At 60.1% G+C, this 1,316-nt stretch overlaps 1 protein-coding gene across 1 annotated transcript in view; it reads left to right on the plus strand.

The window, feature by feature from the left end:
• LOC104494424 (tubulin beta-7 chain-like) overlaps window positions 1-405 on the plus strand; it is a gene marked incomplete at its 5' end in the record, with an annotated part of 1,421 nt that extends 1,016 nt beyond the window's left edge. The window contains one exon of the mRNA XM_010137244.1: window positions 7-405. Coding sequence (XP_010135546.1) covers window positions 7-312 — 306 coding nt within the window. The remainder of the gene's footprint in view (window positions 1-6) is intronic.
• Window positions 406-1,316: the final 911 nt, after the last annotated feature.

The following is a 1,316-nucleotide window of genomic DNA, read 5'->3' on the forward strand; positions in this document are numbered from 1 at the left end:
GTGGAGTGGATCCCCAACAACGTCAAGACGGCCGTCTGCGACATCCCGCCGCGGGGGCTCAAGATGGCCGTCACCTTCATCGGCAACAGCACGGCCATCCAGGAGCTCTTCAAGCGCATCTCGGAGCAGTTCACCGCCATGTTCCGGCGCAAGGCCTTCCTCCACTGGTACACGGGCGAGGGGATGGACGAGATGGAGTTCACCGAGGCCGAGAGCAACATGAACGACCTGGTCTCCGAGTACCAGCAGTACCAGGATGCCACGGCCGAGGAGGAGGAGGACTTCGGCGAGGAGGCCGAAGAAGAGGCTTGAGGAGAAGCCCTCGGCCTTCCCTGGCGTCATCATCCTCGGAGAGTTCTTGCCCTTCAGTGTCGTCCTCGGAGAGCCCTCATCCTTCGTTGTCGTCCTCGGCCGTCATCGGTGTTCTGGGAGAGCCCTCAATCTTCATCATCATCGTCCTCAGACTTCGTCACATCCTCGGAGAGCCCTTGGTCTTCACTGGCATCGCCCTTGTCCTTCATCGTCGTCCTTGGGGAGCCCTTGGTCTTCTTCACTGGTGTCACCGGAAAGCACTTGGCCGTCGTCATCGTCACTGGAGAGCTCTTGGCCTTTGTCCTTCACCAGGCCAGGAAGCCCTCGGCCTCATTGTCACCAAAGCTCCTGACCTTCACCATCATCACTGCAAAGCTCTTGGCCTCCATCACGGTTGTCCTCAAAAGCCCTTGGCCTTCATCACCCTCACCCTCGGAGAAGCCTCAGCCTTGGTCATCAGCCTCGGTTCTCATCATCACCAGAGCCCTCGTCCTTCATCATTGTCACTGAAGAGCCCTTGGCCTCCATCATCGTCACTGGAAAGTTCTCGTCCTTAATCATGGTCACTTGAGTCCTTCAGCGTCGTCACCAGATGGTCCTGGTCTTTGATCATGGTCACTCCAGTCTTTTGTCACTGTCACCAAGAGCCCTCGGCCTTCACCATCGTCACCGGAAACATCTCATCCCCACAGACCCCCTGCCCTTCACCAGCGTCACGTCACCAGAGCGTCCCCGCTCTTGGTGTGTCCCCAGACCCTCTGTCTGTCACTGTCACCGGAAGCCCTCCGTCGTCGTCCCCCGCCCCGGGGGTGACGTCACCACTGCCGAGGGTGACACCGTCGCCGCTAAATTATTGTCCCCGGGCACCGATCCAGCCCCGTTTCCACCCAAACCCAAACTCCCACCACGGGGGCTCGGGGTGGCCCTGTCCCCGTGTCTCCAGCCAGGGGCTCTCCTGTCCCCTCCGTGTCCCCTCCCCCCATCCCATCCCCTTTTTGGTTCAT

Source organism: Buceros rhinoceros, unplaced genomic scaffold (assembly GCF_000710305.1).
Source record: "Buceros rhinoceros silvestris isolate BGI_N320 unplaced genomic scaffold, ASM71030v1 scaffold23245, whole genome shotgun sequence".
NCBI classification, from domain to species: domain Eukaryota; kingdom Metazoa; phylum Chordata; class Aves; order Bucerotiformes; family Bucerotidae; genus Buceros; species Buceros rhinoceros.